The 16,719-nt window shown below is 39.7% G+C and overlaps 2 protein-coding genes across 6 annotated transcripts; one reads left to right on the forward strand and one right to left on the reverse strand.

Moving 5' to 3' along the window:
- Positions 1–1,901: 1,901 nt before the first annotated feature.
- On the reverse strand, positions 1,902–11,696 carry slc30a4 (solute carrier family 30 member 4). Of its 4 annotated transcripts, none has more exons than XM_085458410.1 (8): positions 11,581–11,696; positions 10,309–10,818; positions 9,537–9,683; positions 7,509–7,662; positions 7,141–7,366; positions 6,614–6,719; positions 6,365–6,499; positions 1,902–3,108 (listed from the first exon to the last, which is right to left on the reverse strand). In XM_085458410.1, exons 2-8 carry the CDS (start codon positions 10,700–10,702, stop codon positions 2,954–2,956), a joined length of 1,317 nt encoding a protein of 438 aa, XP_085314536.1. In that variant the 5' UTR covers positions 10,703–10,818; positions 11,581–11,696; the 3' UTR covers positions 1,902–2,953. The 4 variants fall into 4 exon arrangements, with proteins under 4 accessions (XP_085314536.1, XP_085314519.1, XP_085314526.1 ...); XM_085458393.1 differs by lacking the exon at positions 11,581–11,696 and adding an exon at positions 11,150–11,283; XM_085458400.1 differs by lacking the exon at positions 11,581–11,696 and adding an exon at positions 10,950–11,134.
- Positions 10,645–15,719, forward strand: bloc1s6 (biogenesis of lysosomal organelles complex-1, subunit 6, pallidin). 2 transcript variants are annotated; one of them, XM_085458433.1, is made up of 6 exons: positions 10,645–10,719; positions 11,661–11,759; positions 13,072–13,231; positions 13,960–14,047; positions 14,155–14,241; positions 14,345–15,719. In XM_085458433.1, exons 2-6 carry the CDS (start codon positions 11,696–11,698, stop codon positions 14,462–14,464), a joined length of 519 nt encoding a protein of 172 aa, XP_085314559.1. In that variant the 5' UTR covers positions 10,645–10,719; positions 11,661–11,695; the 3' UTR covers positions 14,465–15,719. The 2 variants fall into 2 exon arrangements, with proteins under 2 accessions (XP_085314559.1, XP_085314551.1); XM_085458425.1 differs by lacking the exon at positions 10,645–10,719 and adding an exon at positions 11,345–11,461.
- The last annotated feature ends 1,000 nt before the right edge of the window (positions 15,720–16,719 follow it).

Here is a 16,719-nt window from a genome sequence, read left to right on the forward strand (position 1 = left end):
TTGCATAATTATGAGTAATCTGGAGTATGTTTGTCTATTTAAAGCTAGATATTCACAAGCACACACTGTGTGTTGACATATTATAGGGTCCATTCAATAATACTTATTTATATTCTAGTTTTTCAGTTTCATTCTGTGAAGACAATAATGGCTCCGTGTAACAACAAGGCATTCATTCAACACCACTCTGCACTGTCATGCTGGTAAAGGCAGTTTTGCTGTATAAACAATAGATTCACCGTCCACCCATCCACCTATCTGCTCATCCATCCAATTAAGGGTTGTGGGAGGGGGGTGTGGGGGTGGGCTGGAGCCTATCCCAGATGTCACTGTGAAAGAGGTGTGGCACAATGCGGACGGGTTTCTAGTCCATCACAGGGCTGTTCACCACAAGGAAACATATTCTTTCGTTCGTTTCGGTTCAACATGACTTAATATTATCATGAGAGTTATGTTTAGCATATTGTTTTTTTCACAGATTTTAGGCCATTTATTCATAGTCATTTATTACAGTTTCAATTCTCAAATCCCTTTTTTGGAACAACATCCAGGATGAACCTTCAGAGCAGCCTTAATTCTTCATGGCATAGTTTTAACAAGGTGCCCAAATTATTCCTCAACGAGTTTGGTACATAGTAGCATGACAGCACCACACAGTTGCTTCACACTTCCATGATAAGAACCTACCTGTTCCACCACATCTCAAAGGCACTCTATTGGCTTGAGATCTGGTGCTTGTGAAGCCATTGCTATGATCAAGAAACCAACTGGAGATGACTTGAGCATGGTGGAAGCAGCCAACAGAAGATGGGCACACTGTGGTCATAAACGGCTTGATAACAAAAAGATTGAGGTAAGCTGTGGTGCTTAAATGGTCCAAAGTGTACCAAAGAAATATCTCCCACACCACCAGTAGCCTAAACGATTAATCCAAGGCAGGATGAATCCATTGTTATATGTAATTTATCCTAATTCTGACCCTGGCATCCAGTTGTATCAGCAGAAATCTCATCAGACCAGACATTTTTTTACGATTTTCTGTTGTCCAGTTTTGGTGAGCCTGTATGGAATTTGTATGTTATCCTCGTGCCAGCAGGTGTTCCCTGTTAACTGGTGACTCTAAAGTGGTCATGGATGTGAGACTGATGAAGTTTTGATGAACTGTGCTGTACAAATGCATTCAAATGTAACATTTTTTACTGTGAAGCACTTTGGTGTACCCCCCTGGTCATAAACGTGCTATATAAATAAAATTGTATTGTATTATATTGTACCTACTCTAAATGGCTAAATCTAAACTAAATCTAAAGATTGAGTTGTGAAAAAAGTCACTTTTTCATATTTTAAATGTTATTCTTTATAAGTTAGTTACTTTCGTGTAGTATGAATGGCAACAGGTTAGATCTTAATGAATAGGAAAACTTTTTAAAAGTTTTTAAAATACAGTTAAAAGTCCAAAATCAATCCTCTCAGTCAAATTTTACAAAGCTGTACAGTGGGCCAATTCTTACCCCTGGGCCTTATGTTTGACACCCACAGTCTTGACTATGGCTACATGCCCAGAGTTGCTGACATGTGATTGGCCAATTAGCTAGTATTAGCAACCAGCAGTTGAATAGATGTACTTAATGAAGTCAGTGTACACCTAAATGAGGTCTGTATTGAGCTACAATGTTTCTAACAAAGATTTGCAACTTCTATATTCAGGCTTCTTAAATTTCCAGTTCTCTCTCTTTTTTGTATGAGTAATATCATTCAGAATAAAATATTACAATTTCACAATTAGCAACAGAAAAGAGATAAAGAAAAGTTAACATTTGCCTCTGCTCACTGCAGTTCTAACTATTATTATGCTGCCTTGTGAGCTCGGTTTGTCAAGAAAATCATGGCAGAAACACAAAAAAATTAAAACATTTTATTACAAACAAAAACAGTGATACCGTTCCTGAATTTCCTTGGTGATTAATATCAGAGACATGGAAAGGTTTACGCACAACCCCCCCACAGCCTCTTAACAAGTGAAAGAAAGAACATTTTAAAGATCATGACTGGCAAATCGCAACCTCCTCCATCAAAACAACACAACTCTGAAATACTGGGCATACACCTGTCTGTGTTAAAATACTGTCAGTTGATGATATGGAAAAGAAAGTGGAGTATATAGGATGGATGATACCATGCTGAAGCTATCCGTTTTAGCACGTCCCCTTAGTTAAAGTCATGATTTGATTGTCAGTGGCCTTCTCATCACAATTGAGAAAATGTCAGTATCAAAAAAAGCCAATTAACTTTAAGTGATGGTAATTTTAGTAATTTAAGAATTTCTAAGGTTATTTATTCTCTTAAAGTCTGCCTTTTTACAGACATCAGCTAAATAACATGAAAGCTCCAAAGCACATAATGAGCTATACTGTCTCCTGAAGGGATGCAGTGGTGCAGGTTTTGCTCACTTATTCCACTTGTAAAGAGTACAGTGCCTCACTCTGACCAAATATCTTGTTAGACATGAGGTATGTCAGCTGACATGCTTTGTACGGTAATAAAAATCATAATGTGCAGTTCTAACAAACGGTAAGATTTACATCTTATAACAAAGCATCAGTGGTGACAAATCAATCTATAAAACAAAAAATAAAAGGTTACATGGTTTAGAAGAGGCCTTGATGGTGAATTAAGGGCAAGTTTTTGTCATTTGACTCAGGTAAAACATTCAACTCCCACTTCAAAAGCTTTGCAAGCGTGAAGACGTGAGGCCCCCAGAGGCTGTAGATCTCTCTTAGATCTGTTGTTATTCCTCTGCCTGTCCTTTGGCACCCCTCTTTTTCCAGTTACATCAGTGTGCTGTGGATCCTGCTGTGGCATTGAGCTGCAGCAGCGCTGTTACATTCAGGGCTCTCTATATATTGCGTTCTCTGCCATCCGTCACTGTGTGATGAACTGCTGACCTCCCTCTTTAGGCGCTAGCCTCCTGGCAGTTTGTGCAACTGCGTGCCACCCTCTGCCTGTGTGTCTGGATCTGCACTGTGCACCTGGTGAGGCCGTAGGTGTGAAGCAGCATGTGACGCGCCTTTGCCTGGACCTCCTCCCAGTTGTTAGCACTGGAGGGCGCTGTGCACACAAAGAGACCTTTAAATATATTTTTTTATTTATATATATATATATATATATATATATATATATATATATATATATATACATACACACACATACAAACAACAACAACAACAACTTGCAACTAACAAACAAACAGCTTATGATAATTAGGGCTGGTGACGCCAACAGACTGGCTCTGTGATTGGCTGCACACTGGACACCGTTTAAACTTTGGTGGAGAAATTATGCATCACGGATAATCCTGTCCACCGTCTGTACCACTTACTGGACAGGAGGCGTTTTCTCCTCTCAGATTCATTCAGCTGTGCTGCCGTGAGGACAGATGCAGGAAATCTCGCAGTAAGTCTAGACATTGCAACACATCTGTCTGAGCAGTATACCAACATGACCAGGCTTTTGATCGACAAACTTAAAAACCTCAGTCAGAGGTGAGGGGTGTGACAACAGCAGTTAGCAGCTTTCTTTGTTACTCCAGGCTTTCTGCTTCTGGCTCTGGGCATGCTTACATCACATTAAATTCATCTGATCACAAACACATGCAGAAGAATAAATGTAATAGTATATTTACACTAATGTGTTCTTTTTAACCTGCATGCACTTAAACATTAATGGTTACTCGGCGCATTCAGCTCTGACACTATCCCATAGCCTAATAAAGAAGAGAACTCGATTTGTTGTGTCACCATATCAAAGTGAAATTAATTTTTGATGATGAATAACCTAAAACTGTAACAGATCAGTTTTCTAATGTGTGCTGCAGTAGCTGCAATTCCAACAGCAGAGGGAAAAAAATAAAAGAGCCATCATCGAAGTTAATGTAAATTAAAGTGACAATGTGATGCTCTGTTTGTGTTGCCACAGCTGGGTCACATTTTGGCTGTGTTGACCTCTACAAGATGCATCTATATGTACTCCTGCAGCAGAGAATCCATTCTGAAGAGGATACCGTGAATAAAAGAATCAGTGAAAATGTGGCACTTCCAGTTTCAGTTTACTTCCAGGTGATTTTAACCTGAAACTCTGAACACAATCTGCTCCTGACCATGTTATGTGCTATGGTAATTTAATTCAGTTTAATTCAGAACCTACAACAATACAGAGAAATCCCCCAAAATCAAACAACTCCCTATGAGCAACCACTTAAAGAAAGTGGGGAGGAAAAACTCCCTTTTAACAGGAAGAAACCTCTAACAGAACCAGGCTCAGGGAGGGGCAGCCATCTAGGAAGTGTTAGCCGACACACTGTGGAGGAGAGTGAGAGGTTAATAATAATGAATGAATGCGGAGTGGTGTATAAACACACAGAGTGAAAAGAGGTGAGTGAAGAAGAAATACCCCCAGAAGCCTACAGCTATTGAAGCACCGTGACTCTTAACACTTTATTAGTTAATGGAGGGTTCATGGTCACCTGATCCAGCCCCAACTATGAACTTTATATTAAATTTAAAAAAAAAGAAAAAAGGAAAGAAAGAAAAGAAAGTTTCAAGCCTAGTCTTAAAAGTAGAGAGGGTGTCTGTCTTTCGAATCTGACCTAGTCAAGTAAAAAGATTTCCAACCTGCACCGTTACAACACTACAACACATAACACACACAGACACTAAACTGCTTTACTGCACTGAACTGTATTCTGTTTTTACTTCGTTAAATCGGACAATTTTACACATTGTATTCTATTGAAGTGAAGTGGAACTCTATTGTAATGCTTTACATATTTGCATAAGAAGCCAAAGACCCCAGGAGGGGACACGAATCCCTCTGGGGTTGTGTCAGGATGGTGTAAAACCTCTGCCAAATCAAACATGCAGAGCTACCCACTATTGTGACCCTTTCCTAAAGGTCAAACGGAGCAGATGAAAGTCGCTCTTTATACTATTGTATTGAGTTGCATAACCATTAAAGATAGTTGTTGTATGTTTGTTATAATTACATTTTTGGCTGCTTTAACACAGGCATGTCCAAGCTTCGGAATACATAAAGTTTATACTATCTTAAGGTGGACGTGGCCATTGTGAGTTTGGCATTCTGGTCATTGCTAAAGAAATCAAGAAATCATATTTTTATCATATTTAATTTTAGGCTGATATCTGCAACTATTGTTGAACTGACTTTTCTGTAGGCAGTGAAAATTCACGCTCCAACTCCAACAATGACTGAACAGCTCCCTCTTGTGTACAATCTACAGCTTAGCGCATGAGTGGACTGTTCTGTGTGCCACATTTCAATACAGTTAAGTGGGTCAGAGTTAAACAGTGAAAGCCAGTTTTATACACTACTTTGTTGCATTGGCTTTATAAACACTTATTTCTAATTTTAAAGCAAAAGCTTGAATTAAGAAAAGTCTATAGTTGTCTAACAATGATAAATAAATAAATGAAGAACTGGCACTTTACTTTTAAAATGGTGGAAAAAACATTTGTGTGGCCCAAACTTTTCAAACATACTCTAGCACGCTACATTTCGCAGCAACCAGTATGAGCACTTTTCCTGCAAATCTTCCCTGCTGTCAAGTCCGATGGGGCCAGAATTATGAAAACAAACAAGTCTGAAAACAAAGAAATTCCAGAGAAGGCTGTGATACAGATGGACAAAGACTCTACACAGACCCTTCGCTTCTGACATTTAAAGCACAGACAAATCAGTACAAGAAATGGCACAAATAAGAGAAGCTTGCTAAACCACAGCCCAGATGTGCTTCCTCAGCAGAAAGTTCATGACGTCACTAACTCTATCTTGCACAAAAGAAGTCACTGCCAACAGATTTTTAAAATATATTTAAACTAGACTTAAAGGAATTCTTAATGTAAATTTTACTTTTTTTGTCAATTCTGACTACATGGTTATCATTGTATAAGCTCACTGAATAATTCTTGTTATTGATAATTGTTCTGCTCGTCCTGAAGGAAAAATTTAATCCAATTTGGTACTGGCAAAGTATACCTAATGAAGTGGCCAGTGAGTGTATTACATCCATTGTAAAGTACACGACTAAAGAAAAAGTGTTCATCATCTGTGTGCAAACAATGACAACTGTTTTTTGTGTGAAAAGAAGTTCTGTTTTTCAGTGTTTCAGTAGTTTCTAGGTAACATTCAAGAAGATGTTTCGTCAATCCCAAATTGAACAGGGTTTTTCCTGCATACAGAAATCCCCCCAAAAGCTTTAGCCAGATGAAAAATCACCTGCTCTGCACTGTCGTGAAATTGTGGTTTTTATTTTCAATCACATTACACATTTCTTATTGCAGCTACTCACTCAGCTGGAGATGCACCAGTGCTGCAGTCTTGTCTGCCGTCAGCGCCCAGACGTTCAGCTCATCGACTGATTGGACATCCTCCAGCTTAAGGAGGTCCTCTCTGATTCGCTGAGTGTCCAGGTGCCTGGGAACACCTGACACAGCAAGAGAAAACGTCAGCAAATAAATTAGTGTGCCCATCCCGCTCTATACTGTTTAAAGTAAACAGAATGCCCTGATGGGATTCTGCAACAGGAGATGGGACTTACCCTCCAAAACGATGACTCCTGTGTCTCGTAAGATGCGTAATGTGGTAAAAAGAACCAGAATGGAGAAGATGTACGTGCAGATGGGGTCTGCCAACTTTAACTCTGGCTGTGAAATCACAAAGCTACATCAAACCTCCTGAATCTTCTCAATTAATCTTCTTTTTATATTTTATTAAATACAATTTATCATACATCAGACCTACACTGTTGTAAAGCTCCATAACTACTACTTCCAAAAGGCAAAATTCCCATGTTTAGCAACTTCAGTGACATTTCCATTTTAGTTAGTTTAATTGGTTCTAAATGCAGGTTTGATAAGGACAAAGGGACATCAACACTTCTTTTTAACTTGTCACTGAGGAAGATAATAAAACAAAACTTTTTCACTTTATGCTGTGGAATAACATTCAAGATCATTTTCAATCAGTTAAGTGTGTCTCAAATGAAATTTATGCAAAGCAAATACACCTGCAGTATTAAAAATAAATATAAGCTGTTAAAAAAAAAAAAAGCAAACAAACACATACCTTGAACCGGACAATGTAAGCAGCTATGAGCACTCCGACACTCTGGAGGAGATCTCCCAAAGCATGGATGAATGCAGCTCTTACGGCGAGGCTGCCATGTGGCCTCTGCTGCTGAGCCGACTGTGAACTTGAAGCACCAGCAGGGGCGGGAGACTGACCGTGGCTGTGGCCGTGGCCGTGGCTATGTGAGTGCAGGTGACCATCTTGGTTTAACAAGAAGCCCATTCTATCATAGCCAGGGAAGCAAACAAGAAGTAATTGAGTCATTTTGTATATTTTTTTCCCTGCTACCACCAGGGGTTTAAAGACTTGCAGTCACAAGCTGTGGTTAAACATTACACACTGAAGATGTGTGTAATGTTACTTACATAATGTTAACAGCCACCCCCACAGCTGCAGTGATGAGCATGACATCGCCGTCTATGCTGAAGTCCTGTTTTATTGTCCTCTGAACTGCCTCATAGAGCAGTATGCCAGTCAGTATATAGATGAGCAGCACACTGAGGACTGCTGCTACCACCTCTAGAAAGGAAGAAACAACCAGTTTATCTTTATCTACCAGTCTAGGAAATTAAGGGTTTTTTTTTTTTTTTTAGACCATCCAATCTAATCTCGCATTTCTATTCAATGTTACTAAGTATTATCAGGCAACTTAGAATAAGACACTATCATGATATAACGCTTCTATGACACTACCCCCCAAAAAGCAGAAATGATCTTATTCTTACTCAGTTACTATAACTCAGTTCATTCGCTCTGCCCACTGTGGACCATTTTCTTCCTGTCAGGTTTAATTTTTACTGAAAGTTAAACAGAGTTTACTGCACCTTCACCCCCTGATCTAACATTTGTTTTCCAAGTTATATGCTGTTCCTGATCAAATATAATTTCTATTTATGGCTCAAACACAAGTCTAGTGTGAACCTTAATTTTAATTTAAGTGGACACCACCATGTGGGGTTTTCCCAGCTCAGAGAGACTTTTTCTTCTATGTAGGAAAAACCCTTCTATTTGTCTACTGACAAATTGTTCCTCCCCAATACCCTGTGTTAGTTTTTTCCCTGTTTTAGTTTATTTCTAGTCCACCTTAAGCTCATGTTTTGCTTTGTATTATTTCACCATGTCTTATCTGAGCCAATGAGTATGCTGTTTAAGAAGACATAAATCTTGGGAGAATGAAGAAATTTGTAGTGTTAAAAATCTGCTCTGTCATATTTATAAGTGTTGAACTGATAAAATGTAGCAGACCAAAGCAACCACGTGTCAAAGAGGTGCGTATTAATTAATTAATGTATTAAAGAAAGCAAAAAGAAAAAAACAAAAGAAAAAACAGAACTATCCTGGTTTACATTACATTTAAATACAAAAAGAAAGAAAACTGTAAGTCAGGTTCCCTGCTGGGTCTTTTATTATCCCAGAGATTCCTCAGAGATGTCTTCCAATAACCACAGATTTCCACATTTCACAAATGGAACCAGCTAGGATGAACTTTTGGCGTTTCTGACTTTTGGTCAAACAAAACAGCGCAAATTGAATGTGTTAACTAGGCCTTTCCTAGTAAACTAAACAAACTCTAAGATAAACTGATAATAAAAATTATGACGGACTGCAACTTTACAACACTTCTGCTGGAATAATATTAGCTGAGGTCACAAAGCATTAGCTGAATGTAAACTAAAACACTCTAATATCAAACTATTTTCAGACACATTCCCTCCCATAGCTGATATTCTACTTCAAAGGTCTAACACAGTTTCAGCTAGAGAAGAAGAAAAGGGCAGTCAACACAAACAAATAATCTAGGATTCGGGGGCCTTTAGATCCAAACAGAGTGACCACACTAACTGCTGTATAAGGACTCCAAAACTTAGAAAACAATGCGTCCTGTAGTTCAAGTAGTTGCCATCTACATGAATGATTGCACTTCAACAAGAGTTTTGTAATAAATCCAGAGACACATGAAGACATTTATATATTTACTTTAACTCTACCGCCATAAAATAGAAACAGTGGTTTATAACCAAAGGAAAAACATTCATAGCAGATAACATTCATAGAGTCAACATGACATTTATCAGTTTCTGGCAGAACTTTTACAATTATGCATCTCTAATGCTGTAAGGCAGAGATGTCAAACTGATTTTACACCATGGGGCACATACTGCCCAAGTTTATCTTAAGTGGGCCGGACCAGTTAAAGTCCCCTTTCCATCAGTGTAAAGAAGTTTAACTACACATCTAATCCCTGAGATATCTTAATAAAAGAAATAAAAGGTGCAATTTCTCAGCACGTCTCTTTGGGTTTAAACTGTAAGAAATAAACCTTTAAAACAGAAAAAGTTCTGGGAGTTAGTCGGCCAGGCAGACCTGGAATTATAACAAAAATGAGAACATACCTAGACGATGGAGTCCAAAAGTGAATCTCTTGGTTGGTGGTTTAGTCGTAAGAAAGAGGGCCAGCATAGAAAACAGAATACCCACAACATCGGCTAAGATGTGCAACGCATCGGTCATGATGGCTAAACTGTTGGACACATAACCACCTGAAAGCAAAACATAATAATAATCACAAAATATATTCAAACAACTTGTGTGTAACTAATACACTATTAAAAAGTACTGTTTTACTAGAGACAACTGAGACATAAAGAAGACGAGCAGTCCAGTTCATGTGGGTTCAAAACAAGAACGGCAGATAAAACCTTGATTAAACATGACTTGTAGTTTGTGTTTTTCTACCATCTTTTTTTCTTTCTGGAATAATCATTTTTTAACCGGGGCTAAGTAAACTCACTAATCTATGAGATGGCTGGCGTCAAGAAATAAACAGGAGAGGTTTTAACCCATGCCTGAAATTAATGTTTGACGTGTATAATCAGTCATAGGATCTGCAGGCTGCCTGCAATCCTGACATGCAGCTTACGCAGAACACCAATGAAGAAAATGCTGCCACTTTCTGACTCTCAAACTTTGAGACATGTGAATGAAATCTACTGGCTCACACTTACCTAATCTTCATGCTTTATGGTGTTTTTGTTTTAAGAAAGCTGGCCTTACATGGAAGCCTTTTATTGCTACTGACATCTCATTCGCCTCTTATCATTCATAGATCTGTTATTAAGTTTCCTCTTGTGAGCAACCACACAGCGACAAAGGTCCATCTCTTACCTATAATTTCACCCGTCATAAAGAGCAAATACAGCAAAGCTGCAATGCCAAGCCTCTTCATCACCCTCCTGTGTTTGATGGCCTCCCGCTTTCTAGTGCAGCTGTCACAAGGATCCATGTTTAGCCCCGGGCTGCCCAGGCTGGAAGACGAGTCCAGCAGGGAGTCATCATCATCTGCCACCAGCGTGTTCACGGCCACACCGTTGGACGAAGCTCCGGCGGAATAGTCCGACATCTCTCCAGACACCACGACCTTCAGCTTGTTGAATCTGGGCGCCTCATCGTCCGCCAGCTCGTCCGAAAAATCGAAAGGTGCCGTGTCGCTCAGGTCCCAGTCGCTTCGCTCCCTCCTGAAGGCGGACCGCACCTTGCCGAACAGGCTCCCACCTGACATCTTTGATACCGATAAGGGTGAGCTCTGTCTGTAGGCTGCTGTTCTCTGGGGTAATCATTCACGCTTTTCTAGCGGGTGCTCGACGGTGGGATTGTACGTCTACTCCATCTCAGCAACTGCAGGACAAAAAAAAATAAGTGATATCAAAAACACACAGAAAGCATCCCTTCACGTTCGCACAGCTCACCGATTTCTACAGCGGGGTCTCAAAGAGCCATTTACACGACTGACAAAACGCTGAACTTACGTTTCAAATATAAGACCTCAAGTCGCTCACTTTTCCACGTGAGCCGATGAACTTTGAGTTCAACAGTCCCCCTAAAAACAGTATTGGCTAAACAGTAGCAAGCTAGCTAGTAAACGTTAGCTACCCTGTGGTGTTGGCTTGTGACTCTCACACAGTCACCAAAGCGCGGAAGACTGTGAGGAAACATGAGCGGGACTTACCACTAACTGTTCCCTCAGACTGTTCAAACGTATTTCGTTCCCACGTTAAAAACGGTCATGTCAAATGTGGTTGAACCGTCAGAGTCGAGGAAAAGAACTACCTCTGTACTGCTGTTGACACATTCCCAGCAGCAAGTTTGGTTTCACAGGCACAGTCACGTGATTACACAGATCACATGACGGGTCTTTTTTTTCCCTTTTAAGACGCAGTGACAAATCCAAAATATTTCCGCTCTGTTTTCTTCTTTTTTTGTTGCTAACATAGCCGTACTAATCACGGCTACAGTTACTGATACATGCCGATTAAACCAGGTAAGGTGCTGACTGCTGTTTACAGACTGCCGAGCCGTTGCTCTGCCTCTCGTGGATCACGCTGTGCTCATTATGGAGCAGCTGAGCAAGCTAGCTAGTTCTTCACAACCTTTACATACCTGATGCTCGATCAGCTGATATTTGCCTCTAGATAAAACAGTAAAAGCCGACTGTCTGCCTTTTCTGTGCCTCTTTGTAGGGTAGAAAAGCACTGGGTCAGTAGAATCGTCACATATGGAGGTAGAAGGAATGGAAGATGAAGGATCTTCGTCCCAAAGTGAACTTCCTCACAGTGAAGGTGTGTGTCAGTGTGTGTGTGTTTAAACCTCTGCTGCCTACACTTGAATTTGCGGTTGGCTTTAACTGCAAGCCCTGACATGGCAGCTCAGGCATCCTCAAGTAGTTGTAAAAGGTTTTTAATCTACAGCTGAAAGAACTGTTTGTGGAGTTACCAGTATTTCTGCATTTTTTTACGCATAACGTAGTCAAGGTTTATATAGGTCCCAACTATAGATCCACACAGCATGACAAATACATTCACACGACCTCAGCAGTGTTATAGAAATGTGAGAAGTTTCACAAAGCCACTCCACCAAAACAGAAACTGTCTACAAGTGGGAACTTTGGGAACTTTCATACACATATTGCACCAAGAGCACAATGTGGAATTATGGTTTCAAAGGGTTGACAGACTTTGTGTGTGTGTATATATATATATATATGAGCGTAATATTTGTATTAAAAATTAATGTGTAATATATTCCCCTTAACTGAAAACACAGAGGTGCCTAAAAGCAGGCTAACGCTTTTTTCTCACATTAGCCAAAGTGTGTTGTTCTTCACAGTAAATTTTCCATTTTAATGTAACCCCTACACAACCAGCTCTGCAACTATACAAACAGTTGTAGTTCAGAAACCTTTCTGATGTTTTCTCTAACCTGATGTTAGGATAATCCCAATGACAACATCTTTATCATACTTTAGAAAGCTCCTCCAGAGAGACACACATTTACACAGCGTAGTGCCATTTTAACATTCACAATGAGAATAAAAACTATTTTATTAAAACAAAAATAGAATAATGGAGGCTTTAACTGGACAGTTGTGAAAAGCTGTTATTCATATTATCCATAAAATCAAAATAAAGTATGGATGATGTGATTTTCAGGTGAATTTCATTTAGCTTTTATTAAGGCCACACCAAAAGGCTGAACTCCATTCTGCTTAATGGTAACTTTATGTCTTTAGAAGCTTGTTGGTACAGCCGTCCACAGCATTCACGGTTTCTCGTGTGGCACCTTGGGGAAATCAACTGGGCACTTCTGGTCTTGAGGTTCAAAGAGTAAAGAACATGCATACAATTTTGATAATTAAATTAAACTGTCATTCTGTGGATGGTCCAACAATTAGCTGAAATGCACATGTTTATAGAATGAGAACAGTAAAGCTTTCAGCTTGTATTTATGACATTGAAACATCAGCTAATCCAGATCACACTCACAACAAAGAAAGCCAACATCTCAGTAATTAGAATAAATGAAGTAAAAGGTAGCCCGTTACATTTAAAGGATATTCTTTTTCTTTCATAAATATTCATAAATATTTCACAGATCTACAGTCGGTCCAGCAAGAATCATTGCATCTGGATGGCTCAGCCCCGGTGGAAAACGTGTATGTGGATAAGAAAGCAGTGGACAAACTCACAGAGGGATTCCTCACTCACTACCTACCAGATCTGCAGAACTCTAAGAGAGCCCTCCAGGAGCTCACGTGAGTATTGACGTGTGTCATTGTTTCAGGACGCACTCTTGGGCTTGACATCATGTTAGGGTTCACACATTTGCCTAAAAAATCATAATCAATTACCAAATCAAGCATTCGGAGGTACTTGCTTTGGCAACCCCTTGTGAATAAGAGAGAAGCAGAAAGTAGCTTCAGTCAGCAGCAGGTTCCCTCCATTTCGCTCAGTTTACTGCAGTTTCTCCAGTTTTCGGCATGTTCTTGTCCAGCCTGCTTCAGTGGGGGAACTGTAAATACACAAGAGCATTCCAGATCAGGATCTGGTAATCAAATAACATGTCAGGGCAAGTCTGTGCCAAAGGCTGCAATCAAGGATGAGATTACTCCTGCTGTTGCAATTGTTCTAAGTCCAGTCAGGTAAATGCACACATTGGTGGATCTGAATAAGGCCCAAGAGTTTTTTGCTTGTCAGTAATCACTGAACTATTTGCATTAATAAGAAGCACCCATGAACCTGGAGTAGAGACTAAAAAGCTGTTTAGAGAATCTGGTTTTTGTAATTTCGAGTTGCCTTTTGCACAGACAACTCCCTAAAACACACAGGCGCTAACTACAGTAAACACACTACAGTTGGTTTGACCAGTTCCTCTGATGCTGCCAGTGAGATCATGTGTCATGAAAAACAAACACAAGCTTGTGGACACTTTTAAAAGGGATGTTTTTCATCTATATAATCACTTTATTTTCTTGTTTTTCAGACAAAATCAGCTTGTGCTGTTGGACACACTGGACCAAGAAGTCACAAAGTTCAGAGAATGTAATGCCTTATTGGACCTCAATTCCCTGGTATGTGTGAACTGAATTCTAATCTAATTTGTTGTTGTTGTTGTTGTTGTTTGTGCACTCTACATCAGCCTACAGGAGTGATTTGTAAGCAAGGCCCTTTTCCTTAGTTTACAGAGGCGAAGGTGTACCACAATAAACTGGTGAACATAAGGAAAGAGATGATTATGCTCCATGAAAAGACAACTAAACTAAAGGTACTATTATCTTAGACGGCACTGGAGGCCGTGCTCTTAAGAGGAGGGCAAAATACTGAATGGAGGCAAATTAATCAAAGTCCTGCATGTTGTGTCCTCTCAGAAAAGAGCTTTGAAGCTGCAGCAACAAAAGCAGAAGGAGGCGCTGGAGAAGGAGCAGCAGCGGGAGAAGGAACTGGAGAGAGAAAGGCAGCTCAACGCCAAACCTGCTAAAAGAATGTAGGATCCCCAAGTGCGTCTGCTGTATTAAAAGACAATATGGGGCAAGGGGGCGGAGGTTTGCATGTTTTAGTCTATTTATTACATTTCTTATTCATTATAAAGCACGTTACTGCTAGCCATTTTCCAAAGTGCACAACTTTAAAATTATAAGATCAAATGAAATGGGGAAATATTATATGAACATCAACTTGAAACGTGCTTGATACATGTAATCCATGACAGTTAATATCAAATTCTACTTTAAATTATTGTTAAATGTTAATGCAGAGCTCACTGATATAAATTTTCTTTGAAATATTAACTGCGTTTGAAGCATGATTGTTTTAAACGTACGTTGTTCCTGTTGCAGGCAGGTTTGTGTGGCACAGACAGAGTTTACCACCTGTTATCTTAATGGCTGTTTCTGCAGTCGTTATACGCTGAGAATGGCTTCAAAGACGTTTTTGGTTTCTAGGAGTAACGGGAATGGCTGTAAACTGACTAGAATAACTGGAACTTGCTTGAGTTTTGGAGTTGCGACTCTCTGGGACTTGTTTCTTCATTTCTATGGCAGCACCCACCATCTTTAGATCCATTTCATAAGGAAACAAATTTGGAACAAGATGTAATTTTTCTATGTGACTAATATGAATTGAAAGAAGTGGGAAAAAAAACGTAAAGAAAAAAATCTGTTTAACCGTCTTGAAACCGAAAGATGCTTTGGAAAATGTTTCTCTTCTTAAGTAATTCTTAGTACATGGACTAAAACTTGCAAAACCTCTGGTTTGATTGACCCCAGATTACATTGCCAAGAAGACCACAAACCAAAGACATTAACTAAATCATCAAATGCTGGTACTTCCCACTATCAGTGTCTGATGGCACACCAATTTGTGCACTTCTTCAAACAGAATTGTTGAAAATTACTCACGTAGCCATCAGACCACAGCCTGGGATAATCACTGCGCTTGGTGTCATTTGTTGAAGTATTAATATGTTGTTCCTGGACCCTCTTAGTGTTGAATGTTATAAAACAAGACATGCTGTTTAAAGCCACATAGGTCTGCACTAAATTTGCCTGACTGCATTTCTGCCGTTCAGATGATGTATAGCTAATTTATGATGGTGGATGAATAAAAATGTATCAAACTTTGCCATCACAATGATCAGTGTCTGTAAATTTGTTTAGTTGACCTTTTGAGAGGCTTCTATGCACTAGTTGTTCCTGAAACCTCAGTATTTGTACTATTAATAAAAAAACAGACTGGTTTATAGTATACGGTCTTATTGCTGTGTTCTTTTGTATTCTTTACTTCTCAGCTGTCTATGTGTGGAAAAATTTAGGGTGAACAGGTCGAAGCAAACTAAAAGTGCAAAGACAGTGTTTGTGTGGGGCACTGTGGGTCATGCTCCTGATGCTGCGAGATGGTTTGAAACTCTACTGAAGTTTAAAAAGTGCGCTTATGCCGCAAGCTTCTTGGATTTGAGCAAAGTAGGAATCTTCTGCTTATAGATTTTTAATCTTAAGAATGTTTTCTGTCTGGTAAATATCTGGGCAGGTTACATTTTGGGCTGCACAGATACACTCACCGGCCACTTTATTAGATACACCCTTTTGCCGTTTAATTCTTCATGGCACAGATTCAAGAAGGTGCGGGAAACGTTCCTCAGAGGTTTTGGTCAGAATATGATAGCAAAACAAATATTTGTCAGGTACACATCCATGATGTCAATCTCACATTCCACTACATCCCAAAGGTGCTCTATTGGACTGAGATCTGGTGACTGTGGAGGCCATCTGAGTAGAGTGAACTCATCGTCATGTTTGACAAAGCAGTCTGAGATGATCTGAGTTATGTGACATGGTGCGTTATCCTGCTGGAGGCAGTCATGCGAAGACCGGTAGGCAGTTAATACACAGCAGGATGCTCAATCATCCGGGGACAAAGCAGGATAGATCCGTGCTTTCATGTTGTTTACATCGTCTCTGACCTTACCGATGGTTGCAGCAGAAAGGCAATCTCAATGGACCAGGCAATGTTTTCCTGGTGTTTGCCTGGTGTGATCTTCTGCTGCTGCTACCCATCTGCTTTAGTCTGTCCATTCAGACATGCTCTTCTCCATACTTTGTTGTAATGAATTTCTTTTGCCTTCCTATTAGCTCAAAGCAGTCTGGCTATTATCCTCTCCACTCTGCAATCAAGACATTTTTGCCAAGAGAACTGCCGCTCACTGAATACTTTTCGAAGCGTTCCCTGTAAACCCTAGAGATGCTCG

This window comes from Copadichromis virginalis, linkage group LG1, assembly GCF_057382275.1.
Source record: "Copadichromis virginalis isolate Kocher_CV1m ecotype Utaka linkage group LG1, C_Virginalis_male_GT1.1, whole genome shotgun sequence".
Classification (NCBI taxonomy): Eukaryota; Metazoa; Chordata; class Actinopteri; order Cichliformes; family Cichlidae; genus Copadichromis; species Copadichromis virginalis.